Here is a 26,184-nt window from a genome sequence, read left to right as displayed (position 1 = left end):
CAACTCAGAAGTTTGGCAAATAGTGACAAAATCGGGAAAATCGCCTCAGTTCCGATCTTCTGAGATGCAACTTTGTTGAACTTTTGAGATGTGCTATTTTCAACATTGTTGATTTTTTAGATGTGTGATTTGCAACATTGTTGAACTTCGCTCCGCTCGAATTTCAAGAATGTTGTAAATTGGGAAGAAGGAACTTTAAGAGGAATTGTATTATGACATGAAGGGAAATTAAAGGGATATGTCACCGAAATAGAGTGAAATTAAAGGGAAATGTACCAGGAAATGAATGGAAATTAAAGGGGAATGTCACAGAAATGGAGTGAAATTAACGGGAAATGTGACAGGAAATGAAGGGAAATTAACGAGGAATGTCACAGAAATGGAGTGAAATTAAAGGGAAATGTACCAGGAAATGAAGGAAAATTGAAAGGAAAATTTGCACGAAGCTGTATATGAAGTCATTGTTTTAGAAAATCTTATTAATACTGTGTTAAAGCCTGATGATTTAGTACAAAATGTGACCATATTTACTTTTGAAGTGAATAAATTTATACACAAACAACAAATACGTTTAAAGGTAAAATCATACTTACCAATGAAAGTGGTATACATGAAATAATATGTCGATACTTTTTATGTTTTCTTTTAAAACTGTTTCGTAATTGTTTTCATTAAGTAATCCTTTAAAAATGAGAACATTTCGTTACGTATAAAGATAAAATTTACCTGGCAAAGTTATAAGGCAATGCATGGTATTAATTCCCTTTTTATTGTCCTTTTAAAACATAGTGCACAATAAGTAACATTATACATAATCCATCTGTTACAGTAAACGATTTCTGAAGAGACAGATTACGTATTTCATAAATAGTGTTGCATATAAATAAATAGGTTCACAGTGAGAGCACAGCGATAGCTGAATAATATTGGTGAACATTCGCTAAACATCGTTCTCGTCGATGTTGCATTGGTTAAATAGTAATTAGATAATTTAAAGGGTATAGATTAACGGTGAAGAATTTTATGGAATAGTTCGATATCAATAAATAGGTAATAAATATCGACGATTCGTCGACATAGGCATGTATATATAACCGAGAAGAGTCATTAAAATTGAATACATGTACGTTTGTATGTATTACAATATTTGGTTCTCCTTGTAATACTTCTCGTAATTTCTTAATACGCATCACAGATATGTCGTTGTTTATAGAAAATAAAAATGTAAGGATAACGTCATAAACTGAACAGCTTATCTACTAATTCTAAAGTAGGCAAATCGAAAAGGCTTGGTACATACTACTCGATCGATCTGATCCGTCCCTTTAAAAATTACGAGTACTTAATTTAATTTTCCTGCGCGAAACGATGTCGTACAAATCAAAAGAACATACTCGATCTTTATCATAAATAACATTTTTGCGCTATCGAACGTAACGATAATTTGAACTCTGCAAGTTTGATTATTCTTAAATTACGTATCTGTATAGTTTAGGCTGTTCTCAGAAGATTGAAATCGATTCGAATGTCAAAAAGCGATAAGCTTCGTCCCTTTTCTTACAGACTCAAACGTTATATTGGATGTGATTTTATATTTTACCTCGATTAATTTAAGTTAGTCTGATAATTTTAGCGATCATTTAAAAGGTACGACCGAACGAGAGTAAATTTTGAAACAGACTCGATTTCAAGTTCTGCGACTCATTCTTCGAAGAGAATGTAAATTTTTGGAGGTAATTTTACACTTGGCTTTCAACAACTTCAACGAAGGAGTATCGTACAACTGTATAATGTTACTAGCTACAGCAGGCATGCTCGCTAGTGGAGTTCCTCGCGCGAATTGCGTTTTCCTTTCACGTGTCATTGTCCAGAAATGAAGAAATCAGAGATGGACCAACTTTCGTTAATAATAAATAGCAAATAAAAACACGGTATACCAATTTATTCGATCGAACGCATATACAAATAAATTTTGTACTTGATTGATGTAACGTGCAATTGAAATGAATTGAATACATTTAACTATAATTAAATGTATAATTGAAATTCTGAATTTTATTTAACGCTCAACAGATGAAAAGCTGTTTAATTTCATTCGTTATTGGTAATTTCTATTTAAACGTTTAGACCATCTCCAATATGTATCGCAAAACGCAATATAACCAGACAGAATTGAGGGAGTTGCCTAAACTTCAGATCTTAGAATTAGCGTGAACATGCCTGAGCTACACTACGGTAAACGCGATACAACACGGGAATTGGTAGTCACAAAAATATAATTAATATACCGAAGAACCGTCGCGCGGAACTTCAAGGCTGAACTATCATTATAACACCAACAACGTTTGTTAACAATTACCATGAACTTTTATGCAATGTTATATAATAAACATTAAACAGCCAATTGTGCGTTCCGCGTGATAGGTATGTCATATGTCAAACATCGATATACAAGCACGTGATATCATTTCAGCACAAAAATACCTCGCAAGTAACTTACAATCCTTTCCATATTATTACTGTTTTACTAGCTGGTTACTAACAATTATTCAAGTGGAAAGATCGAATCTTTCTTAGTGCAACGATAAATGAATTCATGTAAAAACGAGTACCATGATCGATACACATTTATTAATCGTTAAAAATAATCTCGCGTTTAAGGATCGACACGCGTGCCGTTTAATATTTTGCATTTACATAAAAACTGCATACACCTTTTCAAAACGTTAATAGCAAGAGTGTAAAATGAACTTTTGTCAAACGTTTCAACATATACGTGTTATGGCTCAACAGTTCGAGCCGCGTACAATGTTTATCTCTGAACACATTTACAGAATATAGTATTTCTGGAAATACAATTAAAAATTTGATAAGCCACATCAGACTGTTTACATAATAATGCCTCGTGTTCGCTGTTCCATTACGTCGAAGAGCGTGAATAAATCGTTACGATTCAACGTTTTCTAGTAATTCGAGTAACAAAAATTTACAGCATATGTATTTCCGTAATCAATAAAAGTTATGTAATACTACGACAACGTTATGATAAACTCTTGTTTTCAGGAAATAAGTAAGATATCTCGTTTCGATAGAAGCAATAAACAATGCATTATTATACTATAGAATTGTGCTTAAAGTCGTGTTTCAATATCCGATAATCGAGAGTTTAATCGGTTTCTGTTCTTACTTTTATTCCGTAACAAGAGTCGACATACAATTTAACCAACAAACAGTATTAAGATACAAAAACGCACGGTTTAAAAATATATATATAACATGGAATCCTTACGAATAAAGCCCAAAACCGCTTAATAACGTCAACTACTTTAACTTGTCTACTTAAGTTTTCTTACAAAGTATCACGTCCAGCTTTGTTTTCTTCACGAAGAGGGAATCGTAACGTAACTGGTTTATAACCAACAATTTCTAACATTTTATTGGCCATAAAACTGTGATGGCTTATAACGTTGAGATAGGATTATGAACATTCTGTCGATTGTACTGAGCCGACTTATTTTTCAAAATGTATTTTTTTGGCACTGAAACAAAGTTTTGGGACAATGGAATGCTCGAGAAGAAGAGTAAACGCCATAAACGTCAAATGTCAATATCATAGCCGCATCATTATTTTCTTTGCAAATTCGTAATCCAATCTCGGTTTTAGATATGAGATGCATTTCGTACGATTGTTGCAATATACGTGTTATACATGTACACGAATCCCAATCACACCATAAACGAAGGCTAAACAAAAGCATACGCTATTACTTAAACTACTTGGAATGTGCTACTCGGCTACTTAGCTCTACCAATACATAGAATTTTAATATTATCGATTAAGTTTCATACATTCCTGAAACGAAGTTCAACGGTACTTGGTTTCACAAAATTAATACAATTTGCGAGCAACTCGGGTCTACGATCGATTATTTATAGATCCATTGTAAAACGCTTCGCATACAAAGTTATTGAGAATTTCATGACATTCTCATTTTTTAGATAATGACGGTCGTTTTTGGTCGAAGAATATACGAACGCTTCGTATATAACTGCAATTACTGTTTAAAATAAGATATTCCAGAAATACACGGGTAATAGATATGTGGCCAAGTATGGTCGTTTAAAATGTATCTCACTCTGATAGTCGCATTTTTAAATATGTTGCCCGGTTTGTACTTGGATCACCACATTGTAATGATAAAACGGGTGAAGTTTGTAATCCTTTGAGCTTCTTTTCGCAATAATTATAAAACATAAGAGGAACTTCGATATTATAAATACTATAATGACACATAGGTACATAGTCTCGAGAATTTATAGAAACAAAATTATACAAAAGCAAACGAATAAATAATTGGAAATCATTTTCTGAGATATACCGAAATTACACTTAAGACTTTAATATTATATTCCAAATTAAATATATTACTGTACATATATGAAGCAAGCATTATGCTTTAACACGCTTATAAGTTATATGATAAATTAAATTAAATGTTTGTAGCCTCTTTGAAAAGAATTACTCTTTACATATATGCGAAATAACAATCATTTTCCGAGGAAAAAAAAAATAATAAAACTTCTTTCTTACTTTACCTTGTGCAACTGATTTCAAAACACTTGTCCGTGGTACCATAAATGCATACGTGTGCCTTAACTTCTAACGAGTAGAACGCGATTAAATATTTGCAATAGTAAGGATACCTAAGTCTTTTTGAAACATATAACCATCAGGACTAATCACGATATAATTCACGTGACTACAATGTAAATAAACAAATAAAATGAGGTCCGTTTCGTGAGCTAATCATCGATACAAATCCGTAAATAGGATTTCGTCGTATTCTGACGCACAGCGCACATTCTTTCGCTATCAAGACTCGTAGGGGGCTTCCTTGCGATTCTGTATTCGGAGTATCGTAAATTTAATCGTAGTTCTCCGATTCCTGTTGCACCAGCTTGAACCGACGTGGACTCTTGACACACATCGATCCATGGCCTTCGAGGGAGAGGCGGCCTTTTCGTTGAAGGTATCTGGTTATGTAACGAGCGATCAACTGTTGTGGTCTCATTTGCCACTCATCCAGGACTTCCTTTGGTGCCAGCACCTGTGTACATAATAAAAACCTTAAATTTATTTTTAAATCGTTCAAACAATTGTACTGTTTGGTGTGATTTTCTTGTAAAATTATTAATTAACATAATGTTTGAATCGACTGGTGGAAAATGGTAGAAAAATAAGATGTCCGAAGAGGTACAAACTTAATGCAGTATGCGACCACCTAAGATAAAATGTTTTAACAAATTCAAAATACTTACAGTGACTCGTATTAATATTCGGACACTATAGTACTTTATTCATTCTTGCAATGTACACCTGACCTTTATTTATTTAACATATCGAATTTAGATAGATTTCTCCCCTTCACATATTGTATTATTACATAATTTGTATGTCTAACGAGTACGGAGCACTTGGCTTTAAATTTGCAAGTTAACAAATGGTTTCTATTATGTTATTGTACAAATTTCCTGGCTAAGAAGTAACTCGACATAAAAAATAGTACAAATCACTGGTTTTATGTTTATTATTGGAAACATAAATGTGTTCTTCTTATAGTCCACATACCTGATCGCCCCTAAATCGGTCCAGCAGCGTCACGCAGACAACAGCTGACTTGATGCCAGCATGATGCGTGAGAGCCGCAAACGAGAGACTTTCCATCTCTATATTTATTACTCCAGACTTGTGCAGTTTCTCCAAATACTCCATTCGGTCGTTTTCTGAAAACTCGCAAAACGCGCCGTCCAGCCGGCCTTGTCCTTCGTAGAAGTCATAAGTGCACATGGTTTTACCGATCACAGTGTCGTAAGGATCATCTCGGTGCGCCAGAGCCTTCAAGTCGCGAGCTAACTGCCGATCAAGCTTTGCAGGTCTTCTTAACAGTTTACCGAGCACAGGCTGCAAAATGAATTTGTTCCTTCGATAATTTTTTATTTACGAAACAGACAAGTTTTATGATAGCTCGAAACATTTGTCATTTCAATATAAGGTATAATTCAATGATGCTCGATGGAGACCAAAATAAAATCGAATTTCAAAACGAATGAAGAATATATTTATTACACTCAACTTCGTTTTATCGAAACCGCAAAATCAATGACATAGAACAAAACGATGGTGGAAATACAATTAGTAATCTGTGTGTCATGTGTATTGATTAAAACTCCAATTTATCTCTGGCCTCGCCACACAAGCCGTTCATTTATTATTACTATTATTAATGTATAATATGTATATAGATTGTCTGTACTATAACTGTTAACTAGATGATAAATTATTTTCTTCTTTCTTTACACACAATACAATAAATTTGTACAGCATAGTGCAACAGAGGAATATAATCCTGAACAATGACTGAAAAATAATACTCGGATTTATATTTAATACGATACAATTATTATTATTATTTATTTGAACTTAGCGTGCCTATCGGCAGTTCTTATTTAGATATCAAATTCATTTTCCTCAAACCATCAACGACAAAAACAAAAATTAAAAATGTTATAGGTGTAGCTTAACTGTAAACTCTTTTTCCACCAAGTGCATCAGTGTCAAAATAATGTTATTCTTATTTATTTATATTAAAAAAGTGGCGAAAGAGTTTCTTCTGACATTTACGTCTTGTTTGCCTACCATTTGACGTCTGCATGAAAGGTATAAAAATAATCAAACAGCTAATTTTTCCTACTCTGGACGTTTTATAACTTCAAAAAGAATCTCTTACCAGTTCCAAGTATGGTTTCAGCATTCCATCGACTGCTTCCTCGGAAATTACGACTGTACCGCCTTCAAGGCCGATTCCACCGCAAGTCCCGATCCTAAAGAATACTGGATCCTTCACCTTCGCGTGGTACATCAATTTGATGATCTCGTGGAGGAGAATTCCAACCGATGGAATGCCCATTCCATGCTAAACAGAAAACATGAACGTTCCATTTTCTCATGCATATTCCATAAAGGATCGCATCAATTAACATATCGAATATAAACAAATTCCTTAAAGTAGGACAGTGGTATGTCGCAGTTACTAATATTTCCGAAAGAAACGACAGTATCCATCTTGTTTATAATATTTAAAAGTCATTGTAGTAGACGAGAGAATATACCATTATTTTATAAAATATAAAAAGACAATACAGTTTTTAATGTGCATACAAATAAAATTGGCGATTTAATTGGTAAACCACAAATATACGATAAATATAAAGGTTATAAGTATTGAGTTGTCTTAAAAGTTTCTTTCGTTTCTTTAGTAAATAATAGGTACACAATATTTTATGTTTTATGTTCCATTAATGATTCGTATACTACTATACTAGTTGTATTCTAGAAGATAAGATTGTCTATTTATATAAACACCGTCACACAAACCAGCTGAATGCAAGTAGCGAAAGAAACTTGTGGGACAACCTAATACAATTTTTAATCTATACAATATTCATTGTATAACTATCGCATATAAGTTAACTTAAGTAGAGTGTAAATTGATAGTAGGCATTCTACTTATTCTAAAAACTGTTTGCACTCATATTGAAGTTTATTTATTTTAAACTTGCAAGCCTGTTTTCAAAATGTCTTCCCTACTAATTTGATTTGACCTACGTATTATTTAAAAATATATATCTATAGTGATTTGTATACTATTATAGTAGTTGTATTCTAGGAGACAAGATTGTCTATTAATATAAACACTGCCACACAAAGCAGCTGAATGCAAGTAGCAAAAGAAACTTGTATTTGATTATATTTGATTGTATTTAACTTGTAATTGATAGTAGACATTCTGCTTATTCTAAATGCTGTTTGCACTCATATTGAAGTTTATTTATTTTAAACCAGCAAGCTTGTTTTCAAAACGGTTTCCCTACTAATTTGATTTGTCCTACGTTTTATTCAAAAATATATATGTATGTATATATATGATTTTCTGTGTTTACATGCGAGGATGATCGTAAAATGTCGAAAATTAATGGGTAAGAATTTTATTTCGTTTTCCAATGAATATTCAACATTGCTTGCAAGACAGTTTGGTTCTCTTGAAAATTCCTGAAAGTTTATTGTCTAAGCTTTGGTGTCCAGTCATTGTGAAACAAAATATCGCAGCAGCCTTGCACACCATTTGCGAAGATGAGTTCCCAATGACGACGTAAGCTCATTTTATATTTCCGCGTCGCTCGACGCGTTATCGCGTTATACGCCTGATTTGCACAAAAAGTGATGATGAAAAAATAGTTTGGTCGACGAGTCGAGTAACTGGTGCGTAAAAGAACGCGTGAAACGTGGAAGCATATGATTATCGCGGAATGTCAGATGTTTTTTTTACCTTCGAGTGTATGCTAAATTGTACAAGATATTGCGTTAATATATATTTTACATCGTTTGATTGAAGTCGACACGATATTCTAATTTTTTTCAACGAAATCGGATCATTTTCGATACTTTAATTTTATATTATTCTCGTTGTCCACTATTAAAGAAAAATAATGCACGGGGAATTTAGAAATTTAATGAAGTATGTGACAAATCTAACAAACTCAACAGATTAAAACTATTTATGATACCTTGCCTTTTCTCCATGCACGTTTTATATTTTTACAATTTTTCTGTGTAATAATGGTTATTGACTTTTTCGCAAATGTTACAATGGACAGTACGATAATGGGATTAGTTAATGGCGAGCAGGAATCTTGTAAGAATCGTTTCTAAGCGTTCTAATCTTCAAATAACCGAACGAAAGTTTATAGTAAATTTAAGAATGGCGAAAAACGTTTTGAGATAGTACAAGAAGAGTGTAAGGATTTTTTTTGCTCGTGTAGAATTCAATAACATTGCAAGGTTACATTGTTATAAATAGCGGCGTGATGTATGTAACGAAAGTTTATAATAATATTATCGCTAGATCTTAACTTTACACCAAAGATGAGCAACATTTTATTCGAAAGAAAGGAGACGAGTAAATTTTTATTGTGAAATAAAATTTCATTGTGCATCATACAACTTTTTTAGTAAACATCATAAATTTTTGATGTTTATTTAACAATTAACGAATAAAAAGTTGCTTGTTTATTATTTGTTGCTCGAAATTTTCATCTAGACAATATTTTTGCCCATTTCTGGTTCAAAGGTCTGTTAAATTATAATAAAAATTACAGAAAGGAGTATCTAAATTAATTTTGATTATAATAATACGTTGCATAAAGAAGCTTCGGATACTTGCAAAAGATGGTCAAAAGATTAATGAAACTGTTAAACGTTGAAATATGCAGAGGATAAACGATTGTACAAAGAACACTATAAAAAGTTCCAGAATATTGCTCATCAGGTAAATTTAGTTGAAAGTCTTGAACTTTGAACGGCTAAAAAGCAACTTTCAACGGTTCGTTCAACGCTCTCATTGCCTTCAAAGCTAATTGAACGCCAGTTTGAACGATGATGAAAATTGAATTTTTGATCAAACTGCTTTTGATTGAACACACACACAAATGCGATAAAAAATATATATATCTCACTTTTAACTTCTGTAGGTCGTTCGAAAGTTTTCTGTGTAATTGATTCCCTGACAAACATAGTAACCATCGCAACTCGATGTCAGTTCAAGTTTTATGCGTGCTAATGTAAACAAAATTAACGAAATGAATGAATAAAATTAAAATGATAAACATTTATAAATTTTAGTGGGAAGAAGACACATGTAATTTGTCAATTAACAAGACTGTTGGATCGAGAAAGGTTAATCACGATATCGCATTCTCCTTAACTTGAGAATGATCTTTCTTCGTACAATACGAACGAATTAATCGACTAACTTAAATAAGTTGATGACCAATTGGAAATCGTAGAAAAAGCAAAGACTGTTCGGAAATGAGAAAGATGCAAAATGGTATTAGTTTGCTAAATAAATTATTTTAAATGGGACTATGCTATTTTTATTGAAACATTTTATTTAATTCAAATTCCAATGCGTAAGATTTGGGAATAAAGCAACGCGTTTACTATGGATTATTTGAAAAGCAGATTTTTTCTACGAATATTAATAGTATACTTACACTAATGGAAAGCACCGGTCCAACCTTATACATGGAGTACCGGTACGAATACTGGCTAATGTCGAGTAGCGTCGTTCCAGCTGGAAGCTTGTGACCTATTTCCTTCATTATGTAATTAGCGAATTGCTCCATGCGTTTTGGTGTTCCACCCATGCACACGAACTGTAACAATTAATATGGACAACAACAGAATTAAATACGTATTTCTAGTCACGTTTTCACAAAACGTAACCGTTTAGTTTGAACTTATCTAGCCTGAGAAACTTCGTATCTATCAGAGAATCTATGTTCGAGTAATTCTGATATTCAACTAATATGATTCAACTGATATTCTGATATCCCACCATCGTTGAAAATTCATTGCCACTTACTTAATTGTTTGGTTGTTCATCACAACCGAATAGTGGCGATAACTAACGTAATACAGTAGGAAAACAGAACAGAACAGAACGACTGAAAACATTTTTAACGCGTTAGTCACAACTTCATCCAGCAATGGGTGACAAGACTTTTCATCAAGAACCTACAAAAATTAATTTCGTTGCTGAGATGATAATGAAAATAGGTCTGGATAGGATTCGTGAATTTAGCGAGGAATATAAATAAAATTTTCATACATCTCGCGGACACTGTACTTTTTTCAAATATAGTTTAGTAGTCTAATAAGAAGAAGAAAGTACTCGTAAGGGCTTCGTGACATTGTGCAACAGATAGTCCACTACCCTACTACTCCAGCATACGACGAGATTAACACGTTGGTCTCCACATCTCTCAGAAATAGGTGAAAGGACTTTTCAGTAACAAATTAAAAAAATTAATTCCAAGAGTGACTCGATAATGAAAATAAATTTTGATCGTTTTCGTGAATTAGATTAGTTCAAAAAATGAAATACTACGACAAATGTTAAATTAGCCAATCTTCAATAGTCTCGAGACAATATTTTAACTTTGTAGACATATTCACGAGTTTTACTCTGTCAGTCAACCCGTTAATCATTAGTGTGCTCTGGGTTGTAAATATGTTTTATTGTAGTTACAGTACAGTCGTGTGATGTTGACCCTCCAATATTAAAAAATTCAAAATTTTCTTTTTGCAAACATTTCATTTGTCCCCCAGCCCCCCCCCCCCCCCAAATTGAATTGTTTGTAATTTTTAAACTAAAAAGGGGCAAACAAAAATTCCAACGGGGCATTGATGGACAAACGATAGACAATCCTTTGGAAAAAGGAAATTTTGAATGTTTAAATCAATCAATGCTCCTTGAAACTTTCGTTTGCCCCTTTTTTGGCCCCCCCCCCCCCACCTCCCTCAAATTACTTGTAATTTTATAACTAAAAAGGAGCAAACGAAAATTTTAACGAGGGATTGATGGACAAACGATGGTCAATCCTTTGGAAAAAGAAAATTTTGAATGTAAATGAGTCATCCTGCGTGACGGTCGTTTTTTTATAAGGTTTTTACGGAATTCTTTTATAGCGAAATGAAAAAACACAGAGCTTTCAAATTTTTACTATGTATATATTGAACCGTTTTTCTTTTTTCATAAATAAGTAGTCGTAAAGTATCATGAAATTTTGGGTCTTAATGTCTAAAAGCATATAAAAAATTGAATTTTCAAGATTTTTAAAAAATCCTAGTTCCGACGATAGCCATTCATCTACAGATTAACATGCAATTTGTTTTTTTTACTTGACATTAGCCATTCTGTCGGGATCATGGACGCCGCGCCGTTCACCTACCCTTTTTTTACATGGGTACCATACGAGCGATAAATCTCGCGATCCACATTATATTTTTGCTTAAAAAAATTCAAAGTTACAGTTAAAGGCTGAATAAATATATAGTAAAAATTTGGAAACTCTGTGTTTTTTCATTTCGCTATAAAAAGTTCTGAACAACATCTTAAAAAAACGGCTGTCACACGGGGTGACACCCTTAATCAATCAATGTCCTGTTGTAATTTTCGTTTGCTCCCTTTTTTGTCCCCCCCCCCCCCCCAATTGAATTGTTTATAATTTTTAAACTAAAAAGGGGCAAACGAAAATTCCAAAGGGGGCATTGATGGACAAACGATGGCCAAACGTTTGCGAAAAGAAAATTTAAAAATTTTTCATATTGGGGGCCAACTTCACACGGTTCTACAGTACGGACTTAGCGATCGCGAGGTACCGTAGCTATAATAGAGAAGGCAGTGAGCCCCAATTGACACGTAAATGAATGTAATGTAAGTTAAGAAATAATATAAAGCATGGTAATATACGAATTTAAGGATAGATGTAAAACAATGTAAAAGTGATGAAAAAAACACATACATATGTGCAAGATTGGTGAATTGTAACAAGCAAGACTGGACCAATAAGTACGATACTAATGATTAGACTGCGAATCTTTATGCAGTATAAAATCTTTGCGAACGTGCCTACAAAAGTGAAATCTATATAGGAATTTATTTTATTCTGCAAATATTATAACACGAACTTTACTTTTTGTTTGTATTTTGTAGGTTCTTGCACATTAAAATTTCTTATAAATTCATGAAGATTCGCCAGTCTACTAATGATAGTTGATGTAAAACAGACTACGTACTCTTATAAAATAAAGAACAAGACAAGAAAAGTGTAATTAACATATTCGCGACCGCTGACGTGAATTCACGTCGCTTCAAATTCCTGGTTTCTATACTGAATTACGAAAATCTTGTTATTTTATACACTACATATATACAACGTTGATATTTCAGAACATATTTTGTAATTTTTAACTTCGCCCTAACGATACAAATTTGCGATGTCCAGCTTCAGAATTTTATTATTCTCGTCAGTATCGGTGTTAGATACGTGAAATATCTGGCAGTCGCGAGTGCGTTAAAAGTAAAGGTGTAAAAGGAGACAGAAAAGTGTATTCGTTAATACATCGGCGCAGTGCGTATAAATATTAATAGCGGTATATTTTTTCTTTGCAAGCTAACTATAAAATTTTACTCGTTTATCATTTATCCATGCCGTGAATAACAAAAAAAAACATCGGTGGAAAAGTTTGAGGATAGATGAATATGAGAGGGAAATCAAGGCACGTAAGAAAAGTACTACTTTCATTTACCTTGACGTCACCGAACATCTCCACGAGATCGTGGGAACCGCTACCTAGAGCGAGATGATACAGTATGTCTTGATCCATGAGCTCGATGTTTGGATTTCGAAGTCGCACAGATCCATCTCTGTATCTAGAAAAAATATAAAACGCAACCGTTTAAGAATAAAAAGAATTTCATTCGTTACGTATTTATACCGATAGGTACCTATTTCCATCTTACTAACAAGAATATACTTTTATCGCTTGCAAACGCATTTTTATTGTTGTTTACCAATGCTCCTAAACTAATTGTTTACGACTAGAGAAGCGTGTTATCAAGGCTGGCCTTATTTATAGTTGAATTAAATAAAACGCGCGAAATTATTTATATTTCGTAGGGACGAATTATTCGGAACGAGAATCGTTCTAAATATGTTTGGTGTATATTTTTATTCTAAAAGGAGTAATTAATAGAACAACGACAATCTATTGTTGAAATTATGCAAATAGATATGAGCAAAACTTAATAAGTGAGACTGAAAGAAACTTATTTTGACTACAAGAATTTACGAGACCGCCAAGTGTGTTGACACTCAATTATAAGAAAATTAAAAACGTAGAATTAATTCGCGATACGATATAACAGCGCTGTGAAACCGATGAAATAAGAAAATGCGTTATTGGATAAGAAAATTCAATGACTGAACCTATCGTCAGCACGGTGACCTATCGTCGTTAAAGTTTAGTATTTAGTTAAAATCATACTGCAACGCAATACATGTACCATTTAATATGATTCGATACTATTTTCGTCGCTAAAAATCACGCACTATTCCTGTGATTCAAACAGTCGAATCATTGCCAATCTGCGAATGAATGGAGGAAGACTGTATCGGCCATCGATCGCTCGATCGCTTATCGAATCTGTTAAAATAATGTTTATGTAATTTTTATCTTGTTTGACCGTTTTATGGAAAATATTTATAGATTCATATATAGCCAACGGAGCAAACTTGCACCTTTCTCTTTATCTCATTGAAATATTTTCAGACTCTTATCGAAACGAGAAAGTTGGATTAAGTTAATCTGTTAACGATGAATCATTCTTGAACGCTTATACAGGTATTATTCCATTATCGTCGCGTTCTTTGAACGTCAATGAATTACAGAAAGGTAATACCTCTTGTTATAATATTATATTTCTTTAATTCATTTCACGTCATAAAGTGAGTACAGCATTGTTGGATCAGAATTAGGCATCAGAAATTTAAACAATTTAATTGAATACTTCTCTCGGTAATTTTGCGCTCGAGGCATTTTTCTATAGAATCAAATCGAGTCCGTTTTATAATAAATTTCTGCAAAACCAATAACTATGCTTCGAAAAGAAGTATCTAAAAACATTCACGAATCAATGTATATTATTTCAATTAATAATTGGCTGTATTTTGATATAAGTACAATTGAAATTGTACGTTCAAAAATCACTTTTAAATTACATGTCGCCCTAGAGGTGCCACTCGAGCGCAAACGATTAAATGTATTACATGCAATAGATATTAGTGCCGAAAGTATGTATATTTTATATTTTAAATAAATTATATAATAGATACTATTCATCAAATTAATAGTATTCTAATAAATAATTAGTAATATCGAATGCACTGCATATTATAATTATTAATCCTGAACAAAGACATAAAATATCTAATTAAATTATATTCACGCAATCTATAATAATATATTTTACTTATATCTATGATTACAAATTTTATTTGCACAGCAACAACGGTTGTGCTCCTTCTTGTGATAGCTTGTGATAGACTTTTGAAGGAAACAGACAAATTCTCTCATTACTATTTAATGAGCGAGAAACTTAGTCTGGTCGATCCACATACATAGCTACCTACATAGTGTCAAATTCATCTATAAATGAAAAAATGGTCAACAGTGGACAATATCGTGTGGCACTTCTCCAAGATAATGAGACAGTGGTGCAAGAAATATAAATAAAATTTTCATACGTCTCACGAGACATTGTCTTTTTTAAAATATAGTTTAGTAGTCCAATAATAATAAGAAAGTACTCGTAAGGGCTTCGTGACATTGTGCAACAGATGGTGCACTACCCTGCTACTTCAGAATATGACGAGATTAACACGTTGGTCTCCACGTCTCCTAGAAATGGGTGACAGCACTTTTCAGTAACAAATTAAACAAATTTATTCCAAGAGTGGCTCGATAATGAAAATAAATTTGGATCGGATTTGTGAATTAAATAGTTCAAAAAATTAAATATTACGACAAATGTTAAATTAGCCAACGTACAGGACTTTCCAGTAACAAATTTAAAATATTAATTCCAAGAGTCAGACGACAATGAAACTCGATATAAAAATAAATTTGGATATGAGTTGTGAATTAAATAGCTTAACAAATTAAATACTACGAAAAATGTTACATTACCTAATCTTCAAGAGTCTCGAGATAAAATTTTAACTTTGTCGACATTTTCAGGAGTTTTAGTCTGTTAGTCAACGTGTTAATTATAAGTCCAACCTCGAGTACTTCGAGTCACTCTTAAAAAAGTTTTGACGACGTACAGCAAGTAACGAAGCTATTCGTATTCCCTCAACTTTTCATTTCAAAAATGAAGTTTTTAAAATTCTTTTTAAAAATGGCGATTCGATGCAGCATTTTATTGTGATTAATTTTAAAAATCAACCTACGTGATCTGACTAAAAGCGTGGTGAATAAAATGTAAAAAAAGAAAACAAGATTTGAAATTACTTTATTAATACTTTGTACATCTACGATTTTTATTTATCACGTGAAGAATTCAAATTGGTAACGATTTATACAGGGTGTGTGTAGAAGAATGTAGTATCAAACAACCAACGTATATACAATGTGGTAACTTTGTTAATTTAAGATATTTTTTAATCAAAAAATTCCGACAAATACACTAAGAAACGTTCTTTCGAATAGGCTGAAACTTGTTACCAAATAATTGTTCGTTTGTACCCAAAAAATTTATAAATATACTCCCTTTTTCGGACTGTCTTAGATGGGCTTCTCCCCTTAAATGTTAAAATCTGAATATTATATTAGGATATGAGAATAATATACTCGATCGATACGTGATCCATTTACGCAGTACTCGATGAAACAAACGTTTGTTATTCAATCCGATCACTGGCTGCATTGTTCTACGAAATATTGTCTCGAAACAATAACGTACAGACTTGTACCCCTAACATTCTATCATCAAAGGAAATGTAATAAGCTTTCTTTCAATTCTGAGAATCGCTTAATGACGTACAATATCCATTTACCTATAACTTTACCCTAACGTTCCATTGCTCGATCTACGCTTGTACGATGTTGATTTTTTGAAAGAAGCACCCTATCATGAGGTACACAATTATAATTCTAATATCATTTTATAATAAATTGATGATTTTTAATTTCTGAGCAGATTGTTATTTATAGAAACGCATCATTGAAGCGGGCCAATAGTTAAAAGATCGATTAACACTAAGAACATGTGTGATCAGCTTGCTTTGTTCATTTTGATTCGGCATATTGGATCCGTCATGTTGAATTTCTAAATTTTTAGTTCAGATTTGGAATCGAGGCCTCCAAGAAATCTTGTATACCTAGTGTTGAGATGTAATTATTTTATTGTGTTTTTTTTTCCTTTAATGTGGTAAAAATCGCGCTTATGCGCAGATGAATGCGCGAGTTTGGTGTGTGCGATGTGCATGCCTTTTTTTGTTCTTCCCCTTTGTTCTGTATTGCAAAATATGTGGTCTGTATTATTCTGTTCTGTTCAATTTTCTTTTATAAACTGCACTATTCTTTCTTTTCTTTCTTCCCTGAATAAACAGTAAAAACAAGGATTCTCTATGTTTAGTTTTTTGTATTCCCTACACACGAAGCGAGGTAAGATTGTAACACCTAGTTACATGGAAGTCGTTTGAAAGGAAAAATGTATGCTTCGAAAAAAGCCAAATGATTAGGGATGATTTACCCTCTGATAAGGGTGAGTGTTGGCAATAACGTTATGTACTTAATAAGTTGTGAAGTGAATTAAGTTTATATCAAGTTTTATTCAACATTGTGTTATAATATCCATTATATTAATAATAGAATAGAAAAGGAATACAGTAAGTTATGAATTGAATCAAGTTTATATCAAGTTTTATTCAACACAATGTTATAATATTCATTATATTAAAAATAGGATAGGAAATTGTGTACCTACCTTTTCGTGTGAATTTCGAGGAGTCGTTTCGACTTCTAAATATGAAAACGGTGCAACAAAAAAATACGAATCCAATGTTTTCCGATGTTCCATACGTATGAAAAGTTTCAAAAAAATTGGCTAGCAGATGCCGCTATAGAGACATACTGAACAGTTAGGAAGGGTTGCGAGCACAAAGGAGTTAGATGGGTTACAAACTACGTGTACCACCTTTTCCTTACTTTTTCATGCATAGATATTTTTTTACTCGCCTCGAAAAATTGAATTTTTCATAATACCACAATTTAATATTTTAATTAAAATTTTTCGTTCAGGTCGCAATGGCATGAATTAACCCTTCGCGATTACCCGGGGTCAAAATGACCCCAAACGCAACTTTAAAATACAATTACTATAAGTTATTAATTTTATGAAAATGATGATTTTTGTCATCATTTTTAAAATTTGATAAAAATTTGTTGCCACGATATTCTCGTTCTGAAAGGTTCAAATTAATATCCTGAATTTTTATGAGTCGTTCGGAACGATACTGACAACGCGGTAATCGTTTAAACTTCGCTTGGGTCATTGGGACCTCCTGTGACCGGCGCGTCATGTCCAGAACGTCTGACCTCGGAGGGTTAACAATAAATGTTGAACAAGTGATGATAGAAATTTATTCAAATCAAAATGCATTGTTAAGTTTTTTACCCCGTTGTAATTAAGATCGACAAATTTCGTAATACAATGAATTTTTATTTTTCATAAGGGTAAATGTTGTTGTTATATTTCTTAAAACTGTGTAAGGAGCTAGTAAATTATTTTATAATAGTAATAAAAAAAACATGTTATCGATGTTTTACATTAATTTTGGAGGAGACTAATTAGAGAGATTGTAATTCTGTGCAGCGTGTTTTCTTTTCCTTTTAAATCGTGCCCTCCAAAGAGTTAACTGTACTGTTAGTTGCCTACTTACTTGCTGCATTTGTTCAATTCGAAAAAACAGACGATACTTTTTATATATGTACATTGCTGGTATCAATGTTGACTCACCTACTAGCAGAAATTAATATCAATCTAGATCAATATACATTAATGTAAAAGAATCCTCTTCTAAACTATGGACTGCTTTTAAATATACCAATGATTCAAGTGTTGAGAATAAATAAAGCGTAAATATGAAGTTAGGTAAAGCATTTTTATTACCAATTGGCCAAAAAAGAAAGAAAATAGACAGAAATAAATATTAATTAATGATTAGTACACACTAACGTAAAGAATCCTCTTCTAAGTCATAGAGTGCTTCTAAATATACCAATAGTTAAAGTGTTGAGATTAAATAACGTGTGAGGAAGAAATTAAAGTTAAAGCGTTTTACACATTACCAATTGATCATTATTACATAAAAAAAAGAAAAAGAAAAGTAAACGGCTTTCCCGATGACCAAAAGAGAAAGAAAAACAAACACAACTGAGCATACCTAACGGCTTCATCGTGCACCTGGGTCTCATCCTCGTATAGACTATTTTCGGGAAGCTTCAGTTGGCACACGTGGTTCTCTCCATCGTCTACGAGTCGGTTCTCACGCGAGCAAGTGAGCATCTTGACGGACAAAGAATCTTTACCTTCCGCGGAACAAAGGAAAGATACTTGTTCTCGCGAGGAACTCGAACCTCGATTGATCTTCGAAGGACGTATTATCGAACGAAACAACGAAATTACTAGACGAAAAATCGTGTGGTCGGTCACCTTTGGCTTCGAACGGTAGCGCGAGCAGTACCCGTTCCCGAATAGAATCTTCGATGCATCGACGTTCCTTTATATGTTTCCTGAGTATCCCCACCACGTCCACGGTTGGCTGCCAAACGGTTGTCAAACAACATGCGTAAGTACTTGCGTATATACACAACGCTCGTACAGGTTATGCATACGCGCGGTTAAGTCTTGCCAACCTCGTTCGGCGAACGTGTTGCAAGTACGAAATTTGAATTAAGAATCGTTCTATTCTTTCAGAGGGCATTTCACTGTGAACGCCCCAAAAAAGCATATTTTCAATAATTTTTTTCTCAGGAACTATTACATAAAATTGATTGAATGTTTTTCCCCCTTAAAGGTATGATTAAGAAAAGTAAATAAAAAAATTTTTTTTTTTTGGTAAAAAATATTTCGTCATTTGTTTACAAAATAGTATGCATGTGTGCAAACAAAAAAAGTTATCCGCTGGCGCAGGTGATTTTGGCTCTCCCGGTAATCTGAAACAGAAAATCGAAAAAATTTATTAAGCTATGTCGTCACACCTATAGCCGGAACTTCCACTTATTTATTTCATCGGAAATAAACAAAATGGTAGCGTTTCTTGTGAAAGAGAGAAAAAAAAACACTTTTTTTGTACCGTAAATCAGGTGAAATTGTAAGTAAAAATCAAAATATCAACTACTTGGTGGTTCCGACCATAGGTGTGACGACATAGTTTAATCAACTTTTTCGATTTTCTGTATCAGATTACCAGGAGAGCCAAAATCACCTGCGCCAGCGGATAACTTTTTCGTTTGCACACATGCATATTATTTTGTAAACAAATGACGAAATATTTTTTACCAAAAAGAAACTTTTTATTTACTTTCCTTAATCATACCTTTAAGGGGGAAAAACATTCATTCAATTTTATGCAATAGTTCCTGAGAAAAAAGTGATTGAAAATATGCTTTTTTTATGCGTTCACAGTGAAATGCCCCCTTAAGTGAGTTAAGACAATTCCGGTTCGTACCTCAGGTGCGTAGAAACTGGAAAACTTATCGCAACGTGTGACCATTTGTAATCCGAGATCTATTTTTTATGCGACTATTAACATTATTTTTTAATAGGTTTTCTGAGAACTTAACACGTTAATTGGCAGCACTGATACTCTTACAAATTTCTACGAGACATGAACTTCGTACTTATACTATTGGAGACTCTATAACGTAACAAATGTGGTGGCGGTTATTTTAGCAATTTCGGTGAACTTTTAAATCCTATAAAGATTCATTTTTTTATTCACGCTTCGGAATAAATTCTTTCTGTTTCTTAGCGGAAAGTCCCATCGCCTATATACCTATGACAATCAACGTATTGTAATGTCCTTTTCTCGCAAAGATGTATAAACACTTCCTACTTAAATTTTGTTTCAAACTTTGATTTAGCGTGATCCATATTATACACGATAAAGTAAAAACTTATATTCACGCATCGCTTGCAAAAATGGTCACCATGATTTTTTGCTAACAAAAAGTAGAGTTTACATAAGTCTCCACCAGGTGAACAAACGCTTGTCAAACTCAAATGCATTTCCGATTTCCATCTGACGCCATATGAATATCAATACACGATTTGCAATAGACAAACGTATTCCGTTTTTTATCACTTGTTAAATTATTTTTAAAAGATTCATATTGTTCTGATTCTCTTTAACGAGTCTCTGAATATTTAATTTTTGCAAATTAATACAATTAGTATTATTAAAACGATGTTTGAAAATTACACGATAAAGAATTAAGCCACGTAGGGGAAACCCTAGATTATACAAAGTGCAAAGTACTCATGTAAAGTCAGTAAATAAGGGACACCGATGCAATTTCATAACTGATCCCACTGTTTGTGCAAATATACATTTTTCGAACGACTGTACCACTGCCAACACAGACGCGTAAAAGACGCGAGTTTTCCTATTGGTGCACCGATATTCACGATATACGTTCTACCAACGTGATAGCAACAAGCAGTGTTCTTCCTCAAACACTGTCGAGCATAGTACTCTGAATGATAACAGGGACTCCCACAGAAACGGACTTATAATCAATTACTGATTCTTCAGATTCTGAAACTAATTTAATTACTTTTTATGTGGTACCTTTAATATAAACATTTATCATTGAAACAGATAAATAAATATGTAGTAAATTCCACTGATAACTTAACTGATTTATAATAAATAATTGATTCGTCAAATTCTGAAACTAATTTAATTACTTTTTATGTGGTAGCTTGAATACACAAAATTTTTCATCGAAACAAACAAACAAATATGTAGTAAGTTAGAATAAGTAATGTGCGAATATCCTTTATAAAATTGTCCAAAAAATAGATTAAATAAATAAACATAAATATGAAATTGAGATGGTAGGAAAAATTCTAATTCTCCTAACGCTAGAAAAGAACAAAATATGCAATACATTAGAAAAATACTGTGATAAAATAGACGAAGATCCGTAGCGCATACCTAAAAATTAAAAAGCACAAGGATAAGGATAAATAAAGAAACGAAATGTGAATAAAGGTAAAAAGTATATTTTTCCTATATTTTTGTAATAAATAATAAGTTTTATTAAGGTCACCATTGTGTATGTTTTCCCTGTGAATGTATAATTATAATTGAACCTAGAAATAAGAAAATTTAGAAGATGGAACGAACTAAGGAAAACATTATTCGAACATAAAAAAATATGTTTAGGATCCGTGTAAGTACACATGGTACACATATTAAATGCAATAGTTAAGTTTATAGACTAAACACTCTTTAAAATATACAAACATCAACTATATATTTAAAAAGTTGTTTCATGTCAGCGTTATTCTTTTTCTCGTGAATTTAAAGTATAAAACAAATAGAATGAATGACGGAGAGATCTACACTTGTGAACATCCTAGAAAAAATTACGTGCCGTACTGTTCACAACTCATCACGGCCCTGGTCGATATAAACGGAGTCGGTTGAACCGACTGCGACTAATTTGCTAATTGCAAGCAGAGAAGCTGTCGCGAGGTCACGCTATATCCCACATATGGTCTTCGACTCCTAATTAGTAGACTGATACTAGCTACGCTACATTATACTATTATAATTAGAAATCTGTCATGTCATTCCATCGATAGAAAAACTTCGCGGCTTGGCTACAGCTTCTTTTATCCGCATTGTACACAAACAACTTGTCCATATTATAAGTTAGGGACCCTTTAATTAGAGTCAAGAAGTAAAGTTGCCCGATTCTGATTGACCACCGCCATTTTTTAGCTAAGTAATATATGTAGATTAGATTAATTTTCATTCAGCCAATTTAAATCTCTCCATCTTCTTGTAAGTTCCTCCATAAAGAGGACAAATGTGGCTGTATTCTCATTTCTTTTAACATTTCTTAAAATATCCGTGGTATAAAAACAAGGCATTTGTTTAAAATATTTAAAAAAAAAATGGGTGAACAAATTTTTATGTAAATTAAAATTATATTTATTTGATACTCTTATATCTTCACTGTAAGCCAGCTAAAGCTCGTTTACAACCCTTGGCTAGTTCGATAGTTATAATTTATTAAAAAATAGATAGGACGAAATTTTTACTTGTAATCGCGACAGAGACGTTTATGACTCCTAAATAAGTAACATTCCGTAATATATTAACAAATATAAATATAAAACTTTCTCCGTCTTAATATTTAGTGAAGCAATTTTTCAGTTCAAAAAAATTGTAATCACGAGTGTATTATTTTTTAACAGTATCGCACTTCCTTCTCAATAAAGCATCCGCGAACCAACGATCTCCATAAATAAAGCAGAATATTTTATGCTAAAAATAACATTTGTTTTTCCTCTTGCGTTTATGATCTGAAAACGAGTGGTATATTTTCCATTCCCTGGGTGGCCGCATGCGATTTAATCGACAACAGGCTCTGTATCTTTAACAAAGTAATTTAACCAGAAATTGGTTGGAAGGGTCCCTCGAGAAATTGGTAAATAAACCGTCATCTCAGAGCAACGGCATTTAATTATAAAGTAGAACTAATCCTGGAGTTTCTAACCTCACCACAACTCTAACACGAGATTGGATGAAAGCGATGGAATTAAACGATGGCTCTATATTTAAATCGTTTTTAATTTGTAATTGGAAAATATATAAACAGTGTTTCTCAAATTGTGATTCCCTCGATTAACCTCTTTACGACCTTGGCCACACATGTAGACGTTTAGTTTTTCGTAATTATAATTACTGTTAATAAAAAGAACAAAAATTTGATAATAACTTATTCGCTACAGAATCCCTACACAAAAGGCGTAAAAATGTTATGGTTTGGCTCCCCTAATAATGTCATTTTCGATGTACAGTTAGAGATATAAGAACAGCGTAAAGAAAAATCTTCCCTGCAGAGGTTAAGGAAACCTTTGGCAAACCTCCTGCAATAGAATTACATTGTTACTTTTTTATACTTGAACGATGATACCAAATTGTCCTTATACTTGAAAACATATTTATATAATTTAACCCACTCACTGGCAACTATGAGATATCTCGTAGTTCAAATTGATTACAATTACTCAAGGGATAAGTTTATAGCCTTTTGAGTCACGAATAATTCTTTTTAAAACAACAAATTTAATATCACTTTTTATTACCAAAATAATAACCTATATTACACATCAAGGCAAAACACATTAAATTCGCCTGGCAGTGAATGGGTTAAATGGTTTCATATCTTTTAATTTAATTTTGTTCTGCGTTGTTTATCATAGTAATATACGAGAAAAAGTATGAAGCAGACTGAAACGAGTTGTTTTGGGATTTACTTGATACTATGATGTTATATGTAGGATTAAATGAACATTTTAATTTTTATACTAATTATCGTGCACTGTAATTAACTCGTCAAGTACAGAATATTTCATATGGATATCGCACAACATTATCGCAAACACTGATAGATTAATCTCACGAGAAAATGTGTATTGCAGGAAGAAAGCAAGATCATTTCCTGGTTAAGAGGAATGCGGTACCATACACGAGGATATGGATAGTATTCAGCGTTTTTTGCTTACTTAGTCGCAGGTGTTACGAAAGATGACTAAAACGCGTGACTGAATACAATTCGCTATTTCTTCCGAGATTCGTATTTCTTTCAATCCAAGATTTCTTACGCGACGAATAACCCAATGACCATAATTTAAAAAATTGGTTATTTTAAGATATTCATCTTTTAATCGTTAATCGATATCTTTATTTAAGCAGGTATTTTGCTTATCTCCGAAGAGAAGATACGTGATATCCCAATAGCGTTCGTACACTACATTTAATCTTTTCAGGGACAATTTTTTTTGTTATTATCAAATTTTTGTTCTTTTTGTTATTATCAAAGATGTTCTTTTTTGGCCTGGTTTGTTTGTGTTTAATTTTTTTTGCATTATCATTGTCTGATGTCAGTGACTCGAAGTCATCATTTTCGCTTGTATAACTTCTTTCCTTCAGAAATTTCCATCTTATTTTTGATTGATTAACCCTTTAACTGCGAAAGGCGTATATATACGGTCCTCGAGAAATGGGCTCAGAGAAATGTTTGTATTCATTAAGTTAATTTTGAAAAAATATCAGTTTATAGGGTATCATGAGACGAAACTTTTTTATATTTACGGTTTATTCACAGGACGCTTAGTTTCGAAAATAAAAATTGAAGAGTTAGAATTTCGTTGGAAAAATTGGATTTCTGGAAAAAGCTCTCTTAAGTTTTCAATTTTTATCTCTGAAACTAAACGTTCTATGAATAAATTGTAAATATAAAAAAGTTCCGTCTTATCATTCTCTATAAGCTGATATTTTGTTTAAAAGTGACACCTTCGCGCCTCTTAGAATTTTCAGCAAAAATCGTCCTGCAGTCTCTTCATTGTTGAATGTTATTCTTTGCACCACGAGGGTTTTTATCTTTAATATTAATGATTATCAACATCAAGGCAATTTTCAGGTGCCATGTCAGAAAATTAAAAATGCTCTTTTTTCGGAAACAATTCAGTTTCAATGTTGCATTACCATGAATAAAATATTAACTGAGGCTGTGCTATAAATACGAAGTTTAGTACCCGACTTGCTTAATTAAGTAATTTGCACGGAATGACGAGACTAAATTCAAAAATTCGTACAGTTAACGCAACAATTACAGAAATCACATTGATTGAATCACATCTTTCATACATTTGTGTTTAAATTGTCTGACATAATTAACAATGAACGTATGAAAGCAACGAGCATGAGGACAAACACAAAACTATCTACCATATCGCGCTATACAAATTGATTCGGTTTCGAATCAATACCTGTTATCAGTCTATTATTTATATTTACGTCTCGACAGCCTCTATTCAGGCTGTTTCTTAATTTTTTCTATTCAAGGTGTAATGTACTCGGCAATTCACACAAAGTTCATAGAACCCTACGTTTAGTAAACAAAAATATTATAAGGCATGTAATTTTCGACACTTTTTTGTATCGCTAAAAGTAAGTGAATTATTCATGTTTTCTATTTTAACTGCCTCGCCCTGTATACATAGAGAGAAAGAGGGAAATCGTACCTGTGAAATTTCAAATTCGTAGTACCAAGTAAAAATAATAAATAAGTAGCTAAGAAGAGAAATTATTTTACCAATACATACTTTATCAAACATTACAAAATGAAAGGAAACATTTATAATTTTCTGACATGACACCTGAAAATTTCCTTGATGTTGATAATCATTAACTCTTTCACTGCGGAACGATCTTCGCTAGAAATTCCAAGTGACGTAGAGGTCTGAATTAAAAAAAAAATACCAGTTTATAGGAAATGATAAGACGGGACTTTTTTATAATTACAGTTTATTCATAAGACGTTTAGTCTCTAAAATAGAAATTAAGAACGTAGGGGACCATTTTTTTATAAATTCGATTACATTTGAAATAGTGAAAATGAAAGCATGGTTAGTG

At 32.6% G+C, this 26,184-nt stretch overlaps 1 protein-coding gene across 2 annotated transcripts in view; it reads right to left on the bottom strand.

The window, feature by feature from the left end:
• Positions 1-3,613: 3,613 nt before the first annotated feature.
• LOC128892120 (uridine phosphorylase 1) overlaps positions 3,614-26,184 on the bottom strand; it is a 36,411-nt gene continuing 13,840 nt past the window's right edge. The window contains exons 1-6 of one of the 2 annotated variants that reach the window (XM_054152294.1): positions 18,910-19,176; positions 13,211-13,334; positions 10,111-10,272; positions 6,789-6,974; positions 5,630-5,962; positions 3,614-5,108 (exon numbers count right to left, since the gene is read on the bottom strand). In XM_054152294.1, the coding sequence (XP_054008269.1) occupies positions 4,926-5,108; positions 5,630-5,962; positions 6,789-6,974; positions 10,111-10,272; positions 13,211-13,334; positions 18,910-19,031 (1,110 nt within the window). In that variant the 5' untranslated portion in view covers positions 19,032-19,176 and the 3' untranslated portion in view covers positions 3,614-4,925. Of the gene's footprint in view, positions 5,109-5,629; positions 5,963-6,788; positions 6,975-10,110; positions 10,273-13,210; positions 13,335-18,909; positions 19,177-26,184 lie in introns of those variants that run through there. The other variant, XM_054152383.1, reaches the window with a different exon arrangement.

The sequence above is a fragment of the Hylaeus anthracinus genome, unplaced genomic scaffold (genome assembly GCF_026225885.1).
Source record: "Hylaeus anthracinus isolate JK02 unplaced genomic scaffold, UHH_iyHylAnth1.0_haploid 0, whole genome shotgun sequence".
Taxonomy (NCBI): Eukaryota; Metazoa; Arthropoda; class Insecta; order Hymenoptera; family Colletidae; genus Hylaeus; species Hylaeus anthracinus.
Note: the sequence above shows the minus strand (reverse complement) of the source record. Positions and strands in the feature narration are given on the sequence as shown.